This window comes from Rhinolophus sinicus, linkage group LG02, assembly GCF_036562045.2.
Source record: "Rhinolophus sinicus isolate RSC01 linkage group LG02, ASM3656204v1, whole genome shotgun sequence".
NCBI classification, from domain to species: Eukaryota; Metazoa; Chordata; class Mammalia; order Chiroptera; family Rhinolophidae; genus Rhinolophus; species Rhinolophus sinicus.
The window spans coordinates 73053047-73074369 of record NC_133752.1 but is presented as its reverse complement, the minus strand read 5'-3'; the positions used below and the strand labels follow the sequence as shown (position 1 = coordinate 73074369).

The following is a 21323-nucleotide window of genomic DNA, read 5'->3' as shown; positions in this document are numbered from 1 at the left end:
CTTATGCCAGTATGGCAGACTAGAACAAAGGGTCCTCCTGTTGCAATAAAACTGAATTCTAAGTGAATTAAAGCAAACATATATTTTAATATTTTAAGTTCAAGCAAAGAAAAAAAAATTCCTAGTACCTGAAGTCTCCGGATGGCCAAATATGAAGTTTGTTATATTTGTGCTTTTACTCATGATGGCTTATTTTTTTGTGTGTTTTTCTTCATTAGCTTACATCTAGTTGAACCTAATATATGGGAATCTTTAGGCCTTAAAGTAGGGATGCTTTCATTCATACAGCATCTGGATTTCCATCTTCCAGGAGGCCCAATGGTATGCTTTATTCCCTCAAGGGTCCTGTCTTAATGAAAACATCTCAGTTGCAACTCTTCTATCTCAGGATGGACCAAGGCTTAGTGTCCGGATCCCAGGGTTATTATTAGCATTTGCCACCTGGCAAATTTGGCTTTCATATATACCTACCTCGATCTTGTCTGGGTTCAGATCACAGAGAAGCAAAGAGATAGAAAATATGAAAGATAGGTTAAGAGACATAGACATAGAGGACAGAGCAAAAAGGTCTAATGTCTAAAGGTCTATATGTCTAATCCACGTCCCAGAAAGAGAAAAGAGAGTAAATGGGACAGAAGCAATTTAAAGAAAAATAGCTGAGAATTTTCCAGAACTGATGAAAGAAATCACCCTGATCTCAGAAGTCCAACAAATCCCAAACAAATAATAAGAAACCCACAACGAGAAACATAGTAATGAAATTATAATTCACCAAAGATAGAGATGATACTAAAAGCAACCAGAAATTTAAAAAACATAAAACAAAAAACTAGTCGTCTACAATGAAACCAACTATTAGAATTATAGCTGACTTAACAAAAATGGAAGTCAGAAGAGAATCATAAACTGTCGATCTCAAATATATGCAACCATCAAAAGTATCTTAAAAGAATAAGGACAATAAAACATAGTTCAGGTATTAAAAAAAAAACTAAAAACAAGTTTGACATGAAGCAGGCCTACACTGTAAAGGAAATCCTAAAAGATAAATGTTAGGCAGAAGGAAATTCCCAGATGAAAGGTCTATGATGAAAAAAAATTAAGCACAAAGCAATAACTACATGAGTGAAAACAAACACTATCTATACATTCTGGACAATCACAGCATGTAAGTTGGTAGGGAAGTTAAGCATCAGAGTTAAAATGTTTAAAAGTCCTTGTATTTGTGAGGAGGAAAGTGAAGAAAATGGTTAACCTTTAAAGTCCACATAGTAAAAATTTTAATGTAACCATTAAAAGAAAATAGTATATAATTTCCAAATTAGCAAAGAAGGAAAAAATGAGTAAGAAGATTTGCATTCAATCAAAAAAATCCAAAATAAGGCATGATCAGAGACAAAAATTCAAATACATAATTTTCTGGGATAGGAAAAAAAAAAATCCCAGAAAAGGTGAGATACACAGCAAGAAACAAGACCAATTATATGAATAATCAAAATAACTGTAAAAGAACTCAGCTTATAAGTTAAAAGCCAAAGATGAATAGAATGGATTTTTTAAAAGCCAGCCATACTGGTTACAAGAGATACACCTACACATAAAGATAATAAAAGATTGAAAGTATGAAAAAAGAAATAACACTCAAATACTAACTAAAAGGAAGCTGGTGTAGTACTAGTAGCATTAGAAAAATTAGACTTTAAAATAAAAATTAATATTAAGGATAAGAGAAATCACTAGACAAAGATAAAATGTTCAATTAATTAGAGTGATATAAAAATCTTAAACTTCTATGCACTTCAAAAAATATCCTCAGAATATATAAGTGAAAATAGGCAGAATTCTAAGAAGAAACTGACATATTCAACACAATACAGGGAGATTTCAACACACTACCCACTTAGATTTCCTCACCTTTCTCTTAAACATTAATCAAACATTTTTTTAAAAAATTAAGCTATAGGAGATGTGAGCACCAGAATTAACAAGCATGATTTAATGACATTAACACAATATAACCAGTATATATTCTTATCAAGCATACATGAAACATTATTAAAAATCTGACAATGAACTAAACCATAAAAAATGTCTTTAAAAATATCAGGGAATTAGTATCACACAAACTGCACAATCTTACCTACTGTAGTTAAGTTGAAAACCAGTTTTTAAAAAAGATAAAGTTAAAAACCATCTGTTCAGAAATTTAAAAGCATAGTTCTAAATAACCCAAGGGTTAAAGAATAAAGTCAATCATAATATAAATTAGAAAATAAATAATTTTAAAAAGTATTATATTAATATATTCAAGTTCTGGGAGAAGCTAACATAGTATCGCACCCAGGAAAATTATAACAACAAATCCTATTAGAAAATGACCTAAACTTTCAGGTAAAGATTTTTTAAAATAAAAATAAACAAAGGTATTTTTTTCTTGAAAAGCAAAGAAAGTATAATAAGAGAGAAGTAGACATGATTAAATATAAAACAAACTTACAACAAAAAGATCAACAAAGCAAAGAGTTGTTTATTTGAAAAGGCTAACAAAAAAGGAAGATACACATAAACATACTAGGATAAAAAGGGGAAGTATGACGCAGCAGAGATGTAAATGGTAAGAGAATACTATACTTGTTAAGCATTAATAAATTTGAAAACTTTCGTGTAATGGAAAAATTTCAACTAAATCTTCTCAGAAAGAAAAGAACCAGATCCAGACAGTTTCATCAGTAAATTCTATCATTCAAACTTACATAAATTCATAAAAGAGGGAAAGAAGAAATACTTCCCAACTAATTTTATGAACGAACCTAAAACCATGATACCAAAGCCAGGCAAGGCAGGGCAAGGAAGAAAAACTTGTAGGTCAATCTCACTCATTTATACAGATAACGTATCAAAAGAATCAAAGGGATAAAGTACTGATACATGCTACAACATGGATGAACCCTGAAACATTATGCTAAGTTAAGATTTCAGACACAAAAGTCCACATACAGTATGACTCCATTTATATGCAAAGTCCAGAATACACAAATCCATAAAGAAAAGCCTATTAGTGGCTGCCAGGGAAGCCGGGAATTGGGAGTGACTTATAGCAGGTTTGGGGTTTCTTTTTAAAGTGATGGCTGATTGCACAACATTGTGAATACATTAAAATTAGGTTGTCCTTTAGTTAGTATAGAAATTAGTTAAAATTACCAACAAGAAAGTACCTTGACCAAAATTAAGTTATGGCTATCTCTGAGGGAGTATAGAGCACAAAGAAAAACACATTGTATGTCCATGTCCTCAGTAACATTTTTATTCAAGTCAAACAGTCAAATAAAGAATGGCAGGAAGGGTGGGGAGGGAGGCTGAAATGCCTGGACAACCAGACATTTGGTACCTTTTATCTGTTTATAACTCCTCACTTTCTTCCAGTATTCTAAGTCACTAGGCAGCTACAATAATTTGTTCCTCCCAGTAGCACATGGTTCAGGTATGCCAAACCCTAGGGTCTGTTCTAGTTTCAGATATTGACATTATATTATTAAGTAATAAAGTACGGACTATGTAAGACAATTGGAATTTTTCTGTTAATTAACTCGATTTTGGAACAAAAAGATACAAATTCATAAACTGAAAAAAATGGCCTATAGGCAATACAAAATTTGTTATCAAATTTTAAATGGCAAAGTTGCAATCTAATCCATTTTGTTTCATTCATTATTCATAAGGGGAAAAAAATCTAGATAGACTTTTTATCACTATCATGAAATAAAAATATATGTTAGATACTCTCCAAGTTATACCTTGCAAGTTCCTTTGGTTTGAACTTCCACCATGTGTCCGGTTCCCGGAAAAGGACTTTATATTTATGTTTTTGAGACTACATACAAAAAAGACAAAAGCATTTAAAAATAATTACTTTTATGAAATTAAATTCAGTATACCCAAATTCATAGCACGTTAAAACTAAAAGAACCTAAAAGATTATCTAATCTTGAGGAGTCTGTTAAACTGGTAAATTAATCTCCTTGACCCAGCAATTAACTTTTAGAAATTTATGCTACTGATGAAATACTTATGTAAGAATGTGAATATATATACACACCAGGATACCCAGTTCACCATTATTTGTAACAGCAAAAAAATGCACCCAACTCAGTAGCTTATGGAACTAGCTAAATAAAGGAATGAGCAACCATACAATGAAAATATTATACGGTAATTTTTTAAATTCTATATGTATTAATGAGAAAACATCCTTAATATAAATTGCGAAGAAAGTAAGACACAGAATTGTCAGCTGGGTAAAAACGGATTACACATTTGCACATGCATAGAAATCTTCTGGAAATATTCTCAAAAATACTATTAGAAGTATCTACCTCAAGGGAGAAAGATTTTAGGACATCATTTTTAGGGTTTGACATTTTTATGCATAACTTTTATAATTTTAAAACTATTTTAAGTAATATCTCATTTTATTTCTCAAAACTCTAATATGACTATAATCTAAAAAGCCAAGCCCTAGACTTATGCACTCGATTCATCTCCTCTCCATTTCAAGGATAATTTCAGCAATTTTCCCCTTTCTGAGGCATCATTAATTTTTCCCTCCTTCCTAAATCAATCCCATCACATTCAGTTACTTCTCCCATCTTACTATTAACCCCACTTCCCCTGCCAGCTACCTCTCCATTTTCCTGTCCCCCTTTGTAGAAAAAATGTCTCAAAATAATAATATTCTGTCCTAATTCCTCTCCTTCTAGCCCCTCTTAAACCCACTCGCAATGGCTACTCCACTGAAACTGGGCATCAAGACCATGAATTACTTCCACATTGAAAAAAATGCTATGGTTAATTCTGTACTCTTTTACTTGACCTTCAGCTGCAGCCATCACATTTCATCATCTCTTCTTACACTTTTCATTGCACACTATTGCTCTTCCTCCTATCCCACTGAGCGGCTGTTCAGTCTTTTTTGCTGGTCCCTCTTTTTCACCTAGACCTCGTCTCACAGTGGAATGAATACCCCAGACTTGGTCCTTGGTCCTCTTCTCTTGATCTACACTCTCTTCCTCAGTACTATCACTCCATTCGCTGGCATTGAATATTATATTATCCATATGGTAATGACTCTCTAACTGTATCGTTAGCCCAAAACTCACTCTTGAACTCCAAACTCGTAGATCCAACTACTCATTCCAACTACCTATGTTTGAATTTAACATAGTCAAACCTAAACTTTTTGAAATCCATTATCCTACACCCACCCCAAATCCCATCATATGACTGTTTTTGGAGACAGGGCCTGTAGGGAGGTAAATGAGGTCATAATGGTGGGGCCCTGATCTGACAGGATTAGTGTCTTATAAGAAGAGACACCAGAGAACTCACTCTCTATACTATGTCAGAACATAGCTAGAAGATGGCCATTTGGAAGCCAGGAAGAGAACTCTCACCAGAAACCAACCCCGCCGGACCTTAACCTGGGACTTCTAATCTCCAGAACGGTGAGAAAATAAATTTCAGATGTGTAAGCCAATCTGTGGTATTTTGTTATGGCAACCTGAGCTGATCAATACAACTTCCATGTCACTCAAGGTAAAATCCAAAGTACTTAAGTGATCTATGAGCCCACGCATAATCTGCCCTACCATCTTCCCAACCACCATTACAGCTCTGACCTCAACTCCTACTACTGATCCCCTCAGTTTTATGACAAGATGCCAAAAGTGGTCACTGCTACTTTATGTCATTACTGACAGAAAAGCCCAAACGTCAACCCAGGAAAAGTAGGAAGTTACATAACACCCTGTAATGAGCGTATTCACTTCCATCTCCTCGCCTCAGCACTAAATTTCATACAAATTATTCCAGTCCTAGCAACAGCCTGGTCTCTAATTACCTAACAGGTGTCATGCAGTTCTTAGGATCAATTAACTATAAATGCACACACAGGATAAAAAAAAGGGAGAGAGAGACTATGAATTTAAAGACCTTTTCAATTCCTACATCAATAGGCAAATCTTAACATGTTATATTAACTGAGAGGATTCTGACTTGGTAAGTTCTATGCTAGCCCACAGGGAAGATATATATATTTAAAGCAAAGTGACAGTTTTGTAAGTTGCCACTAAACATACTTGACTGCTCCTTATTGATCCCCAACTCACTACCTAGCGACTTTTGTAAATGATAGTCAAGATAGGAATAGTTATCTCCAATCTATTCCACTCCCCCACAACTTTCTTTATCTCTCTACCAAAGAAGCAAAATGTGATCTTCCTTCTCCACAGTAATTCTGTTATCTAAAAAATGAGTTTGGCACTCTATGACAAGCAGGAGTCCTTTATAGTTCTAAGTAGAGTTGGGAAGAGCCAAGAAATCAATGCTGAAAAAACAGCTTTATATATAAGAAATATAGGGAAAGGAAAACATAGAAGCCCAAAGGCTAAATGAAAAATCACAAACATAATAATTTGGGTTTTTCTTTGCTCTGTAAGCAGGAAAACAAAGTGTTAAAGAACTTTCTAAGATGATAGTAGGAAGCTAAGGAAAACCTACAGAGAAGTCAAGTAAGGTTAATGGGGAAAGCGTATCCCTGTGGCGACTATATTAGTCTAGAAATTAGGAACTCTTCAAGGCCAGAAAGCAAACCAAATTTCAGTTCCCAATATACTAAAAACGAGTCTTTTTGTTTCCTCTACTCCCCTGCACAAAAGTAAAATCTCCTTTGTTTTCAAAGGACACATAATTTTCTTCAGAAGAGTGAGGATCAGACCTTCAAAATAGCACAAGAGCATTAGGCACAGCAAAGGAGATGTGTTGGCTAGATGTGTTGAAGACATAAAAGAGGAAATACTATTAATTCACTAAAGAAGCATAAATTAAGCTTTCATCTGCTGGCCATGTGCTAATCTTGAGGGAACACACGAAACAATACCCCATACTCACAAAAGCTTCATTCATCAATTTACTCAAGGAAAATATATTTACTATATGCCAACCATAGTGCTACACCCTGAAGATTCAATGATGAACAAAACAAGGATCCTACCCTCACGAATATATACAGAGGGTGCCAAAAAAATGTATACACATTTTAAGAAAGGAAAAAAACTGTATTAAAATTGTAATACTCAACATATACCTATAACAAAAAATGAATACAAGTCATGTGTATACATTTTTTTTGGCACCCCCGGTAGATGACCTAGAGCCAAATGTAGCCCATCAGCCAGTATTTGTACAGCCTAGAAGCTAAGAATAGTTTATATACCTTTAAAGTTTTGTTTAAAAAGGATATGCAATATACTGTATGTGGCCCCCAAAATCGAAAACATTTACTATCTGGTGTTTTATAGGAAATACTTAGCCAACCCATGGCCTACTGATAAAAGCAGTGTGCTTAATTAATGCTATGACAGAAGTAAGCCAGGGTGGCATTAAAGCAGAAAGATTGCCCAACTCAGCTTTTTAGTAAGTTAATGTATGCTAACTTCCTGGAAAAGGTGACATCAAAGCTGGGCAAAAAAGGAAGCTTGCAAATTGGGACAACTGAGAATAGTTGAATTTATAGAATTCTGAATTTCTCAAAATAGCAAAATTTCAAAAGAAATTTGGTGAATAACAAAGAACCACCAAATTTTGATCCTGCCAAGTAAGAGCAATAAGAAATAAGTATTTGAATCCCTGGACATAAAACCCAAAAAAATTTAGCTTTATAGAAAAACTATTCCTATTTTTCTCATTTTGTTGAAGACCAGAGAAAGCTCAGTTACAGACCGTCCAAGGACACTTTGCTTGAGATTCACTTATGTAATTAACATCCCAAGTAATTTCAAACCCATTATTATAGACTTATGACAATTATAGTACAAACCAAAGCAACGTATGGCTTCATTTCCCATGCCTGTAGGTTTGTATTATCTATTATTATGGGAGATACCTTCTTCTCAAATGCTTCTTTTGCTGAAAAACACAAACAGAAAATAATTTTTAGTAATAATATTAAGTGTTGCCTTGGTATTTTAAAAATTTGATCTTTTCATACTTTGAAAATCATAGTATATGTTAATTTTACTCACAGCTCTACTTCTAAATAGCACTTATGAGTATATGAAAAAATTAAAGTACAAGTAAATATTCAATAATAATTTGAATACTAAATAAATACTAAAGTTATAATCAGAGAAAATCTATATGATCTAAGTTTTATGTGTGTGTTACATATATAAACAGCACAAATGAAAAAAAAAAGTTATCAAAAACAGTATCATGCTAAAATCAACAGGGTATCCTGGATAACACTCTGGAACAGAAAAGGACTTTTGTAGAAAAACTGAAATCCAAATAAAGTCTGGAGTTTAAAAGTAATGTACCTGAGATACTGTGATATATCATTAGAAATATATATTTGGTCTTCATCCTGTTCCTAGCACAGAGCTTCTAAAACCCTTGGAATTTCCTAAGTGATGAGAGCTTAAAGATATTTCTTACTTTAATAAAGTGACTTTTGGACAGGACCTACGGATTTGGGGTTGGTTTTCAGTGCTAACCTAATGATTACAAGGTTGGAACTTTCAGCCTCACCCCAAGACTGCAGGGGAGGGGAGAGGGGATGAAGACTGAGTTCAGTTGTCAATGATTTAATCAATCACGCCTATGTAACGAAGCCTCCATAGAAACCTAAAAGGAGAGGGTTTGGAGAACTTTCAGGTTGGTAAACACATGGAGGTGCACACCTGGATTCAAGGTCACAGAAGCCCCACCCCTTTCCCCACACCTTGTGTGCATCTCTTCCATCTGGCTGTTCCTGAGTTATATCCTTTTATAATAAATCAGTAATCTTGTGAGTAAACAAAGCTTTCCTGACTTCTGTGAGATACTCTAGCAAATTAATCGAACCCAAGGAGGGGGTCACTGGAACCTCCAGTTTGTAGCCCATGAGTCAAAAGCAGGTTTGTGACTAACATTTAAAGTAAAGGGCGGTCTTGTGGGACTGGGCACTTTACTTGTGGAATCTGATTCTATCTCTAGGTAGATAGTGTCAGACTTGTCCTAGAATTGCTTGTTGGTGTGGGGAAGCCTCCACACACACATTGCTTAGTCTAGTTGTGTAGGACACAGCTCCCTGGCCCATGCTGGTATTACGAGCTTTGCGACCTCAGCCTCCACACACACATTGCAATTGGGTCTAGGAAACTTTTTCAGTACCAATATTAACTTCTTAGTCTTGACAAACGTACCATGGTTATATAAGATGTTAATATTAGGGGAAAATGGATGAGGGGTATATAGGAACTCTATACTGCCTTTGCAACTTTTCCATACATCTAAAATTATTCCAAAACAAAGTTTAAAAACAAACAAAAAATATAAACACCAAAAAAAACAAGATGTAATGATTGAAGTAAACATTATTACATACTGTTGTGCAAGAGGTTTTCTTATAAAACTACCTTTTTTCCAAGAAATTAAATAATTCAGGAAATTAATAATGAACCACAATAAATAAGCCTTATAAGAAAATTATTTGGAAGTTTTAAAAGTTTTGTATACTCTCTTACAATGCAATAATAAAAAGACAAATAATCCAATTTAAAAACGGCAAAACTTGAACAGTTTTCCAAAGATAAACAAATGGCCAATACGCACACAAAAAGATCCTCAACGTCATTAGCTATCAGGGAAACGCAAATCAAAACCACAATGAGATATCATTTCACAACCACCATGATAGCTATAATCAAAAAGTCAGAAAATGTTAACAAGTGTTGGTGAAGATGTGGAGAAGTTGGAACCCTCACAAACTAGTAGTGGGAATGTAAAATCGTGCAGTTGCTTTATAGAACAGCTTGGCAGTTCCTGAAAATGTTAGACATAGACAGGCATGTTCACAGCAACATTATTCATAATAGCCGAAAGGTGGAAAACAACCCAAATGTTCATCAACTGGTGAATGGATAAATAAAATATGGCATATCTATAGGATGGAATATTACTCAGCCATAAAAAGAAATGAAGTACTGACACATGCTACAACATGGATGAATGTTGAAAACATTATGCTAAATGAAAGACGCCATTCACAAAAGACCACATAGTATATGATTCCACTTATATAAAATGTCCAGAATAGGCAAACCTATAGAGATGGAAAGTAGTTTGGTAATTGTCTCGAGAGAGGCTGAAGAGAAATGAGGAGTGACTGTTAATTAGTACTGGATCTTTTTAAGGTGATAAAAATGTTCTAAAATTGATTGTGGTGATAGTTGTACAACTCTATACTAAAAACAATGTGAAATATTTCTCAATAAAGATGTTTAAAAAAGAATTCTGCCTATAAATTTAATATTACTATTGCTGTGGTTGTTGCTATAGTAAGGGCATGTTGAACCATTGCTAAGCATTTTTCATTCTGATTTAACTTTAACAACAGTCCTAGGGGTTAACTATTATTATGTCCTTTCACAGATGAAGGCTGGGCTTGGAGTATAAATAACTTGCACAGGATCGCAGTGAGTAACTGGCAAATCCAAGATTGCTCTTTACCATATCATATGGTTTCCTTTATTTTTAGTTGTGTTGACTTTTTTTTTCATATTCCTGAGTTCTTACTTTAATATTTAGTTCAAGAAGGAATACAGAAAATTTTAACAATGTCTGAAGACAGTAAACTCAAGAATCACCTTCACAGTGCGTGTATCATGAATGGCTAAGTAAAATATTGTCTATATGTCTTAATAAGATTCCCCATTCGAAATCCAAACTATTCATATAACTAAACACTTACTGATAAAACCATCTTCAGTGAATAGACAGTGCACTAATAAAGATTTTAATGTTTTACCTATGATCTCCCTGCAGATTCAGTTTGAGGAGAGCCATTTTTACTCTTACACTAACTTCCATAAAAATTAAGCCAACCTAGGGAAAACTAGTGGTTAACAATGTAAATTCCATTTTAGGAACAGGAACCAGAGCATACCAGACAGCTATACCTATCTTGAGTCATTCTGAAACCCAAGTAGGAAATACGATTTATTTCTGAAAAAATCTCCGTTGATTAAATGAAACTTAAACACGACGTGCAGTGTTCTAAGCATTTTACAAAAATTAACTCGTTTAATCCTCATAACAGCTCTGAGGAGATAAGACTACCTCTTTTACCTCTTATTATGTAGCATTAAGATGTGTTATAATTTTATGTATACGTTAGTTATATAAATTAAAGTTAATTATAACTAAAAGCTACATGTCTCTCAAAATACAAATACTAAGAAAATGTTTTCTGGGGTCAACCCGGTGGCTCAGGTGGTTGGAGCAGTATGCTCCTAACGCTGAGGTCGCAAGGCTCGTAATACCAGCATGGGCCAGGGAGCTGTGTCCTACACAACTAGACTAAGGAACAATGGCTTGAACTGGAGTAGTAGGGGGGGGAGGCAGGAGAAAGGGGGGAAAAGAAAAAGAAAATGTTTTCTTTATATTACTTTTAATGTTCTCTGGAATCTGATATTTATTCTTACCACGATTCTGGTTCCATTCATGTGCTTCTCCTAAATACTTTACATCAAACTGGTACTGTCCATTTATGTAAAAATAATCATCAGTACTAAGAATGACTCCACTTGGATTATCCTCTTGCAAAGTCCTGTGAATGATAAATGAAATTATTTTCTTAATTTTTCTTCTAAATTCTCTCTCCTAATTTTTACAAGGTCATAATCCCAATTAAAAAATTCAAGTATTATTATTTAAAAGCATGAGAATATGGTCATATTCAAATAAATCATAATGGGAATCCTCTAAGCAGAAGTTTAACTCTCTATACAACTGACCTAAGACAAGTCTATTTTTCTTTATGTAAGTTATTTCAGAAAACATTTTTAATGTTATAAAGTCCTTCATCATCAGCTATAATATAAAGGTTTGAAAATTAACAAATTTTTAATTATCAAGAAAACCTGGTAACTGAAAATGCTTCGGAATCTCACCGGTCACAGGCATCCCCCTAATCTGGTCACTTGATACACACTGATCTACTTCACCTCCTCTAGTGCAAGGTCTCTTCAAGGTAGGCAGGTACCTTGATATTCAACAGATCTTCAAAAGTAAATGAAGCTCTTTGTATATTGCTATAAATTAAGTGAGTATGCAAAACACCCAATATAAAATTAAAAGACTATTAATTTAATCTGTAAAATTATACAAAGTTAAGATAGTTTTGGGGGGTTTTTTTGGACATCTCTCTTTCTTGATTTTGGAATTTATCTTCTACATAATTGAGGTACATGTAAAACGAAACAATCTACAAAAATAACAATGCTACTATTCTTGACCATTTGTAAAATATCATTATTTAGTCTCTCCTCCTAAAATATGTATAAACACATCTAAAGCTAAAATATATCTTTGGAATTTAATTTTTATTAGCGTCTACTACTAAGTGCCAGGCACTGTTTTAAGCACTGAGCATACATGAGTGAACAAAAACAGTAAACATTCTTGCATTCATGGAGCTTACATTCTAGTGAATGCTCACTTGATCACACCACCTTCTGAGATTCCTACATTTATCCTCTTTTATCTCTTTAAGTTTTCCCTTCCCTGACACTTCCTCTTTTCCCTTGAAACATGAATATCTCAGCTATCTTTAAAATTTTTCACCGCTTGAAGTATACCTTTCAACTATTACCCAGCTGCTCTCCTTCCCTTAACTGCTTTACTGTCAAGGTAAACCCTTTGTCCTCTACCTTCACAGTGAAACAAAATTGTTTTTAAGACATTTATTCATGACCTCTTTCCAATAAATACAAAAGCCTTTTTCACCCCATTTTCCTTGGGCTTGCACACTAATTTAACACTGTGGACCATTCTCTCTTAGAAAACTCAGCTTCTATGTCTCTGAACTTCCTGGTTATTTCCCTCTATTCATTCAAAAAACATAAGTTCCTACTTTGTGACAAGCACTTCTTTTTCTTCCCATTTTCTAACTGTAGCTGCCTCTGGCTCCAAGGCCCCTGAAACCTAGTTCTTCAAATCTGTGTCACATTTCGATTACCTTTTAAGGTATCGCCTTTTGTTCAAATCTCTATCACAAAATATAATATCATGACTGATTGCAATATCCATAATATAAAGTTAAAATGATTTATTTTTGTTATTATTAAGCCAATGAGGAAGAGCCTATAACATGTCTACAGAAGAACATGCTTGTAAGTCTATAAGCAGAATATGTGGAAATTTACTAGGAGACAAATCTGGACAAAGAAAGCATATCAAAAATCAACTGAAAATGAGCTCATCAACGACATTCTCAAGTGTGTATACACACACACACACACACACACACACACACACACACACACACAGTCACTAAGACTAGATACGACCAGGATAAAATAAGAAAGACCCAGTTAAGAATAGAAGAGGGAATTGAACCAGCAGCCTTCAGCATTAGGAGCACGGACCCTGCAACTAACAATGGCAGCTGAACCTGGAGCTGAGCTGTGCCCTCCACAACCAACATTGAAAGGACAACAACTTGACATGGAAAAAGTCCTGGAAGTACACACTGTTCCCCAATCAAGTCCTGTTCCCCTTCCCCAATAAAATCTTTAAAAAAAATAAAAAAGAAAGAAAAGAAAAGAAAAGAAAAGAAAAGAAAAGAAAAGAAAAGAAAAGAAAAGAAAAGAAAAGAAAAGAAGAGGGCAAAGAGTTAAAATCTGAGGAAAACAAAAGAACTGGCAAATAAAATAGGTATAAATCTTCTGGAAGTTAAACGCTGAGAGGCATGGAAAACACTTTGAAAAACAATGCTCTTTAACAAGTGCCACTGAAAACACAACAAAGCTGCCTCTAACCCTGACTCCAGTCTCTCAACCCAAGGCACCCACAGTCTACCTTAACTACAAAAGGTACACAAATGGATATAGAAGATAAAATAATTGAGGGCACCATATTTTGCAACAAATAAATCACTGAAAATTTGAAGTTCTCTGACTAACAGTGACTCCTTTTGTTCCTTCTTCAAATCATACATTTCTAAAACCATTGTTTAACATGCTACAATCCAAAATTTCCAACTACCGGTAGAATTCTTATATTTAAGACATCCTTGAATCCAAAATCAATTATGGCTCTTTAACTCCAATCAAAGATGAACTCATCTTTCCTTCCACTCAAATAGTTTTCTTTCACATAAAGCTGTTTCTGTTGATTTCACAAACTCACAATCTTGGGAATCATCTCTAATTTTTTCTTCTGTTTCTCTCAAATTATCAAATTATCTAAGATGAAAAATTCAATAAAAATGAGGAAAAAATAGTGAGATTAGCCATAAAGTCAGAAAATAATTAGTAAAATGAACACTTTAGGGGTTACTAAACATCTCTATTAAGCAAAAGCACATAATCATATTCTCTGCTATAAATGTTCAGGTTCATGCATTATACTTTGTTGTAAGTCAATTAAACCTCATACCTTGCCAAAAAAGATTTTCCTGATCCCGGGAGCCCTCTGAGAAGAATAAGAACTAGTCCAACATAAGATGATGTCTTCTTTCTTACAGTCTGAGCAACTGGAGCTTCTTGTATTTGATAAGCACTTGTTCCCTCTTTATTTCTCCATACCTTTGTTGGGGATGTGTGAGAAATAACTGGGGGTGGAAACGTATAGTTGACCGGCCTCCAGTGTGCAGCTGTGGTTACAACAGGAGCTACAAAGCCATGGTTTCCTTGAAAGAGGTCAAAAGCAGGAATCATTGGATTCCACATCGGTGGAGGTGGGGGAGGCGGCAGCAGTAGGGGGAGAGGGGTAAGTACTGGGCAGTAATTCACATCCTTCCCCTTTGGTGGCAGTTCACTGTGTTTGTGTGGCTTGAAATTGAATTCTTCAGAAGGTACAAACACATCAGAGATAGAAGCAGATTTCTGATCCCCTCCTGTACCTAGTAAACCAAGTCCTGGATTTTTCACAGTAAGGTTTGAAGAAGCGTGAGGTTCACTGGCATCCAAATCTACAGGGGCTTGAGAGAACGGAGCCTCAACACGCTCAGATTCTAAAAGCTCTTTCTCTCTTTGACTAAGATTGCTACCACCCACCACAGTGTCCTGTGCTACATTTAAAGAACTACTGAGGAGAGAATCTTCCAATGTGTTATTCTTTATAAAACTTTTGGACTCATTTGAAACTGAATGCGAAGTTACGGGGTTTGAACTTAAAGGAGAGGCAGAATTCTCTAAATTTTCACTGTTTAAATCCATATTTTGTGTAGAAAGAATGGTAGTCGTACTATTTGAATCTGAATTTATAAATGCACTCGGTTCACTAAAACTATTAACATCTTGCAAAGGCAAAAATGAGTATCCTTGGTCATGAGAAGAGTTTAGTTTGTCAAAAGCATTCTGTATTAAGGAATCCAAGTCTTCAGTTAGCTGCATGTCCAAAAATGAATCCATTTTGGAATCTTCACTCTCTTCTTCAAGAGGACACTTTTCCATTATTTCACGTCCTGCTGCACTTACTTGGTTCTCAGAAACAATGAAGCTTTTTGAAGACGATTCTTTTATCTTGGTATCAGTGTCAGATAATTCTAATAAACAATCCATGGCATTTTCAACTGTACAAGAACAAAATATATACATATATGTATTGAAAATAGTAAAATGTAATTTGATTAAAATATACATACTTATATTGGATTTTGCATTGAATAAAATATACAAAAATTTATATTCATTTTTTAATGAAGATTTTACTAATATACCAGTCAGTATTAGTGAAAGGTCTGAAAAATGAAGACATGCAATGTTATTACTTAAAAACAGTAACAAACTACTAATAAACTATCATCAAGCAGATATTCTCTGATGAATTTACTGATCAAATGTAAAAACACCTGTAATTATATGTTATTTATAAAGATCCTAAAATTAGTTGATTCATTCAACATTTACCTACTACACGTCCCTTTAAATATTAAGTTTTGAAGTACTCTTCTAGTAAATTTAATTTGTTTATGTGGTCCACTTAATAAAAAAAAAATATGTGGGAGGAGGTTTTACATTATCAGACATATTTGTACAAAGATGAGTAAGACATTATTTTACTACACTTAAAGGATTTTTGCAGATTAAGTAGTATAAATTGCCAATTATAAAGAGAGTCACGGGGATGTAAAGTACAGCATAGGGAATATAGTCAATAATATTGTAATAACTATGTATAGTGCCAGGTGGGTACTAGACTTATCAGCGTGATCACTTTGTAAGGTATATAAATATCTAATCACTATGCTGTGTTGTACACCTGAAACTAATATAATATTGCATGTCAACTGTAATTGAAAAATAACTTTTTAAATAAAAAAATTTAATTTTAAAGGATTTTTGCAGTCTAATGCAGGCAATTAAAGATAATTACATTAGAAAACAATAATATAATATAGATTAAATAATGAACGCTTTTAATAATATATAAGTGCTATAGAAGCTTTACAGGAGAATAAGGAAAGGGCACACGTGAATTGGGACTGGAAGATTAAAAAGAAACTTGTCAGACACAGAGTGGAAAGGCAAAGCCAGTCTTGAAAACACAAAGTGTGTTTAAGGTATTAAGAGAAGTTGGTTGGAGTGAGGGCAAACAGTAGTAGGGTGGATAAGAGGAGGAGATAAAATTAGAATGGGAGATCAGGTGAAATTCGGAAAAGTCCTGTATGTCATGCTAAGCAATATCAATTTTATTTTACAAGGGAACTTGAAGAGAAACTACCTGTCATAGCATTTGGGCTAGAAGCTTTATATGTATCACTTCACTGAATCCTCAAATGCTATTATGAAGTATAGCATTCCTAGCAAATAGATAAAGAAAATTAAGTTCAAAAAGTACATTAACTTGGCCTAAGTCACACAGATAATAAGTGACAGACCTAGAACTGGTGTATCTGACTCCAATGCTGAGTGAGCTCTGTTATAACACAAATAGGGAGCCATTAGAATTGTTAGGCATTTGAAATTTGGGGCTTTTGTGTTTCATTTTTGTGTTTTGTCTTGTTTTCTTTTAAGGAAGATAAATATGGAAACAATACGGCTCAGGAGGTAACAGCTCTCATCCAGAGTTAGAACACAGCATTTAAATCCCTACTTGCTGGCTCTGACCCTTGGAACAAGTTACTTAACTTTCCTAAGCCTTGATTTTCTTATTTGCGATATGGGGATAATAAAAGCACCTACCTCATAAAGTTGTTGTGAGGATTAAATGAGATAATCCATGAAAAAGTGCTGTGCCCAAGGACTGGCAACTAGCAAGCACCCCATTAATGTTCCCTTAAGGAGAAAAACAAAGATGGATTGGAGGGGGCAAGCCTGGCAGAGACCAGTTAAGAGATTATAGCAATACTTCAAAAGCTAGAAACCCTAACATAGAAAAAAGAAAAGAAAGAAAGAAGGAAGGAAAGATGTCTGTAAAAACAATGTCTGTAAAATAAAGACAGTATTATGTTAAAATAAGTAAACAATGTCTGTAAAATAAAGACAGTATTATGTTAAAATAAGTAAAAGGTCAAGATATAGATCACATAAAAGAAAAGTCCTTACACAGATTGTTGGAAGAAATTAAAATCATAGTATAAAACAAAAACACATGAACATTCACACAAGAATACAAGAATTAATGAACAATTACATACAAAAATATGTTCAACTTCTCTTTTTATTTAAAAAAAAAACACAAATTAAGAAAAGGTATAATTTTATTCCTATTAAAATCTTAAAATAATACTACACAGTGCTGAAAAGGCTATGGTGAAACCACTCTATGTAAAAAGTGCTGGTGGTATTACAAATTGGCACACCTCCTTGGTAGGCAATACAGCAGTGTTTCCAAGAATGGAGAACTGTTCTTACCCAAGACATAATAAAACTTTGAGACTAAGAAAAAAGCCAAAAAAAGGAAAAGATTATTTGTACCAAGTCATTCTCTGAAATATTAATTATTCATGAAAAACTAAAAATATAATTAAATAACTTAGATCACAAAAACTCAGTGGAATATTAGAAAGCTATTAAAAACAAATATAAAGATTGCAGCTACATTGGAAAAATGCTTATGTTAGGTTAGGTTTAAAACGCAGAATACATGAAGTGAGACAGACCTGGGTCCAAATAAATAAATAAATAGCAGAATACACAACTTTATCAACGCTACTATTCAAACTACTCAAAATATCAGTATATATGAACAAAGTGTAGAGAAGATACTAAAAAAGAGAAATATGTCTTTTGTTAGGCTTGGGGATAATATATTTTTATTGTAGTTCCTCATTGCTATATTAGTATATGTGTAACAAATAAATTTTAAAAACATCAAAATCAGGAAATAAATATTGAAGTCACACATAAAATTCTATATATCATCATTTCTGAGTATCATGTGGATTTCTGAAAACCAGTTTTCTGCATATACTTAACAGGATAAATAAGATATGCTCACATCATAGATTATGTAATGAATAAAAATGGAAGCTTATCATGTATTACCAAAACTTCCCAAATCTAGAATAATTTTATCTTTTACTACTCATGGCCAATAGCAATACTAGCGAAAACATTTAATTTACTCATCCAGTCAACTTTGGAAATTCCCCCTCAGTCTGCAAACATACTTCTAAACAATTTATTACAAGTCATAATAACTTAATATATTGAAGATTTTACCAAAGTTTACACACACACCCTTAATCCTCACCAAATAAGTAATATTATCCTTTTTCTCATTAACAGGTAAGAAAACTGAAACCCATAAAGGTTAAGTGGCAGAGCTGGAAATCCAACCCAGGCTTCTTGATTCCAAAGCCAATGTTTTGAAACCATACTATTCAACTAGCCTCAACTCTTATCAGTTCTCATTCCCAAAATTGTAATTACCTTTTTACTCAGTAAATATTTACTAAGGTCCTATCAGTCATTTGTTATTTTAGGGGTTGTAGATACAACAGTAAAACAAAAGTTTTTAAAATCTCTGCCTTTATGAAGCTTACATTCTAGGATAGTTCTCAACTGGGGATGATTTTAACCCCTAAGGGGACAGATGACAATATACAGAGGCATTTTTGATTGTCACAGCTGGGGATGGGAGGGTGTGCTACAGGCATCTAGTGGTTACAGGCCAGGGACACTTGCTGAATATCCTATGATGCACAGGAGAACTACTCACAGGAAAAAATTTTCCAGCCCAAAATGTCAATAGTGCCAACCTGTTCTAGAAGGAAAAAAATAAGTAAAACATAGACGATGATATCTATACATACATCATACATTAAGAACTGTACATTTCTTAAAAGCAGAAACTATGCTTTATTCTTCTTCATATCGCTCATACTTGCAAACCTAGAACGTTTCCCCACAGCGGATGCTAAGTGATGAAGAAAATAGAAATACGGCAGTTATTTCGCTGTATTACTACTGGTCATGGCACAGTACTTCATATGAAGTCTTCTTATAAGATGCAAAGCGTTCAAACTAAGCTTTATTCTCACCTTTGAAATCACATTCAGAAAGCATCAAATACACTACATCGGGATCCAGATCAGAAAACATCTCTGAGAAACTTGTGAAGAGTTCTTCCTGATGGACTTTCATCTCACACAAGGAAGGAAGAGTCGGAGTTGGTGTCTCATGACTAGCAATACTGGATACAACAACTTCCTTAGAGTTTGTAGTCTTCCGGAAAGGATTTCCCCCAAGATTTTTCCTTTTCCTTGGCATGCTGACTTCCAAAACTAAAATGTTTCCCTTTTCTAAGATGTTTAATATTTAAATCATACCTCAAAGAAAACAGGGTTAAATATCTTGCACAATCCAGCAGTAATAGGACCTAAAATAGAAAGCAAGTATAATCACTCAGACTATATAGTTATAGTTATATTTCTAAAATCGGAATATCTTTACTCAACTCTAAGGAAGAACTATCAACTCTGGCAGCAAAGCCAACGAGCAAACAATTTCTTCCTCTCCAAAATATTCAAGTTTTGCCAGGATTGAACATGTTAATAATTAAGATAGCAACAAAAGTAACATATCTTCAGAACAGTGAGTACACTGCTTTAATACCATTGTTTCTTTTAAGGAATAAAACTGTAAAACAGTACTGAAGACCCACATCTGGATGTCTAATAGGCAAATTTAACATGTCCAAAACCAAACGATCACCTCCTTCAAATCCGCTCTTCCCAGGCTTTCCCATCTCAATTAATGCAACTCTATCCTTCCAATTGCTCAGGTCAAAAATCTCGAATAATTCTCGACTCCTCTCACCCTGCATCAAATCAGTAAGCCAAGTGTGTCAGTACAACCCTTAAAATGTATCAAGAATATGATCACTCCTCGCCATCTCCCGTGCTTACCACAGCCTCTTGCCTGGATCACTGCAATAGTCTCCTGTCCAACCTTCCTGTTTCCACCCTTGCCCCTTCAGGATATTTAGCACACAGTGACTAATTTAAGTCATAGGTCAGATCATGCCTCTCTTCCACTAAACTACCCACTGACTTCCCATCTCACTCAGGGTAAACCAGTCCTTAAAACGGCCTATCACCCAGACACTCGTTACCTCGATGCTGTCATCCCTAACTCTCTTTTCATTGCTCATGTCACTCCAGCCACACTTCTCCTTGCTCTTCTTCAAACACACCAGCCACACTCCCACCTGGGATTCTTTACATCTTGGTTCCCATACCTGAACTACTATTCTCCCAGCTATTATTTCCTCATCACCTTCCTATCATTACTCAATGTTACTGTCTCAGGAAGTCACTCCCCCAACACCACATCCTTTCTCCCTTATATAAATTTTCTCCATTAAGATTTATCACCTTCTAAAAGGTGATAAATTTGGGGTTTTTGGCTTTTTTTGAGGGGGCAGGTCACAGTGGCCCATGCAGGGATCGAACCGGCAACGTTGGTGTTATTAGCACCATGTTCTAACCAACTGAGCTAACCGACCACCCCAGTATGTGTTTTATTTATTTGTTTTACTTATTTATTGTGTTTACTACACACATTTCAGTAAAGTGTAAGCTCTACAAGGGCAAGGACTCAGCTATCTGGAGAACTCCAGTCTACTTGCTTTCTCCACTTAACATACGAGGTCAATTAAGTTCGTGAACTCATCCTAGAAAAAGTGCTACATACCTCATTGCTGAATATCACTATGGTCACCTTCGAAGTACTCCCCTTGGGAAGCTATGTACCAGCGCCAGAGCCTAGTCCACCCTTCAAAGCAGTTTTGGAACTTTTTTCCTGGAATGGACATCAGAGCTGTCGTTGTATTAC

At 34.5% G+C, this 21323-nt stretch overlaps 1 protein-coding gene across 11 annotated transcripts in view; it reads right to left on the bottom strand.

Moving 5' to 3' along the window:
• Positions 1-21323, bottom strand: part of N4BP2 (NEDD4 binding protein 2) — a 71903-nt gene that overhangs the window by 32954 nt on the left and 17626 nt on the right. For 7 of the 11 annotated variants that reach the window (XR_012493727.1, XM_074324577.1, XM_074324576.1 and 4 more), the window contains 5 exons: positions 19529-19866; positions 14476-15613; positions 11520-11644; positions 7874-7962; positions 3795-3871 (listed from right to left, as the gene is read on the bottom strand). Coding sequence is in view for 10 of the 11 variants with exons in the window: in XM_074324577.1 (XP_074180678.1) it covers positions 3795-3871; positions 7874-7962; positions 11520-11644; positions 14476-15613; positions 19529-19757 (1658 nt within the window). In the remaining variant the exon portion in view is untranslated. Of the gene's footprint in view, positions 1-3794; positions 3872-7873; positions 7963-11519; positions 11645-14475; positions 15614-17225; positions 17319-19528; positions 19867-21323 lie in introns of those variants that run through there. The other 4 variants (XM_019751984.2, XM_019751985.2, XM_019751979.2 and 1 more) reach the window with 4 other exon arrangements.